At 36.3% G+C, this 2,532-nt stretch overlaps 1 protein-coding gene across 1 annotated transcript in view; it reads left to right on the top strand.

Annotated features, from left to right (window-relative positions):
* Positions 1 to 250: 250 nt before the first annotated feature.
* LOC138860674 (probable glutamate receptor) overlaps positions 251 to 2,532 on the top strand; it is a 26,007-nt gene continuing 23,725 nt past the window's right edge. Inside the window, exon 1 of the mRNA XM_070118687.1 lies at positions 251 to 473. Coding sequence (XP_069974788.1) covers positions 314 to 473 — 160 coding nt within the window. The 5' untranslated portion in view covers positions 251 to 313. The remainder of the gene's footprint in view (positions 474 to 2,532) is intronic.

The raw sequence follows: 2,532 nt of genomic DNA, 5'->3' as shown, positions 1-2,532 counted from the left end.
GAGTGAGAGAGAGAGGAGGAGTGAGAGTGAGAGTGAGTGAGTGAGTGAGTGAGTGAGAGAGAGAGAGAGAGAGAGAGAAAGAAAGAGAGAGAGAGAGAGAGAGAGAGAGAGAGAGAGAGAGAGAGAGAGAGAGGGAGAGGGAGAGAGAGAGAGAGAAAAAATGAGAGTGAGAGAGAGAGAGGGGGGGAGCGTTCTTTTCTTCGAAGGCTTACTGCTGGCTCTTCCATCAGTCGCGTGGTGACCTCCATAGTCAGCAAACGTGGTCTCCCTCGCTAGAATTTCTTTTCCTTATCTGTTGAATAATAGTTCAGCGATGAACACTATAAAGTTATTCTGGGTGACGACTATAATTTTCAACGGCCTCTATGAAAAATCGCAGGCAAATATTCAGATGATTGAAAAACAAGAAGCTAAGTTTGCTTATGATTTTCTTAAGTTTTATAAGAATAAACATGCCTGTCTCATTAGAAGTGGTAAGTGATTTTTTTTTACTATTTCTGCTTTATATATGTAATATATACAGCATAATGACATTGTTTACCTGTCTATGACTTAATGGGACTGGGAGATGAAGTTAATGTGACATGGAATATACTGAAAGTTATGAGAAAAGTCGAACAATTCTGTCAAAACAGCAAAATATGTATCTTAGCATTAACTCCCCTCAACCAGGAAAAAAACGAACAATCGTGGCATGCACGCAAACACCCGCGCGCTCACGTACACAAACACACGCATTCTATCTCACTCGCGCTCTTACACAAACCGTATTGAAAAACTATCTTCCCTGACCAAGGCTCGAACCTCTGCCACTTTAGGGATGAACCAGAGTGACAGTACTAAACCAACCGTAATGTATTGTTATTATGTCACATAATTGATTAAGGAATAACAACCGTATTTAAAGGGGTTTCAGAGTCAGACAATAATCGGATCGACGGTGATTGCTAGGAAATTTTTTGTTGATTATATTTTTCATGTTCTTCATAACTTTCATAATTCACTTGGTGTTCTTTGAAGGCACTGATAATAGATTTTATCTATGTATGTATACAGATGTGTGTATACACACAAATTTATACATACATACATATATATGTATGTATATATATATATATATATATATATATATATATATATATATATATATATATATATATGCATATATATATATATATATATATATATATATATATTATATGTAGATATATGCATATATTTATATACACACAGACACACACAGACGTGTGTATGTTTGCGCGTGTGTGCGTGTAATCTACATTGAATCAGAACATTAGAAAATTACTCGTGACCAGGACTACCAGACCACAGTGTGGAGCGAGTGTCATTTGTCACTTACATTATACCTGAATGTATTCACTATTGTAACGAACCATATTCCGGGGCCAGTGAACGGATTTTGAATAAGAAGCTTTCTTTCGGGACATTCATAAAGCCTTGAATGAGGTGAGAACAGCTAATAAGCCTTTTATGTGCATTATTCCTCAGCATAATCAATAAGTCTTTAATTGGGCGAGAATATCCAATAGGCCTGGTGTGAGACTTGGGCCTCATTTGTGGCGAGTTTTACATACTTTGGAACTGTGACATCTTTTTACATATTTTAGGAACTGAAACAAAATTTATGTTTAATGAATTATGTATATCAATATATTCATTTTGCAATTACTACGACTTAAATCGCGTATCGTTTGTATTTACGAGTTTTTTTCGACCTTCTACGAGCACCGAAGTGAAGGACGAAACACGTCTGGACTGAGCATTGTTCTGACAACAATCGGTAGGCCCTGAGTAGGGTGAGAGCTGCCAATAGGCCTTCTATGAGAAATATTTCTTACAATAACCAATAGGCCTTGAATGGGTAATTTCCTTGCGAGACCATCAGTTGGCCATTAGCGTAGAATATTCCTTCAGAACAAACAACAGCCATGAATGGAGAACTTCCTTCGGAGAAAATCGGTAAATCCTGAATGAGGAACTTTGGACGTTAAGAGACAACTAAGAAACACAACTCATCTTGTAATATGAAAGTTTCACAAGTTTTTGTTCCGCAAGATTGGCAATTTGGTTTAAACATTCTAATATTTCTTTTTTGTTTGTTTGTTTATTTGTTTGTTTGTTTTAATGTTCATGTTCCACCGATTGTAATTTCTGCAAGAATGTCTCGCTGAAGGAACACTTTTTTCTTGCTATGAAGGATTCGCGTGAATGTGTGGAAATGTCAGTGAAGAATTTATTACACCTACACACGTAGACCGACTTCGACACTGCGAGTACCCACACTTAAACGCACAAATAACAGTACTAATGATGTTTATGAGGTAAATGATACTGATTTTAGAAACATTTAATTGGCTTATTGGTGTTATAAGATGCCATGTAAGTTACATTTTTTTTATTATTCTGCTATAAATCTCACAATGTGAAAGGAACTCCAAACCTACTACAATAAACTGCATATTTAAGATGAACTGTCTTTTGAGAATCCCCAAGCCACACAAGACATTCTTT

This window comes from Penaeus vannamei, chromosome 42, assembly GCF_042767895.1.
Source record: "Penaeus vannamei isolate JL-2024 chromosome 42, ASM4276789v1, whole genome shotgun sequence".
NCBI classification, from domain to species: domain Eukaryota; kingdom Metazoa; phylum Arthropoda; class Malacostraca; order Decapoda; family Penaeidae; genus Penaeus; species Penaeus vannamei.
This window is presented reverse-complemented; position numbering and strand designations above follow the sequence as displayed.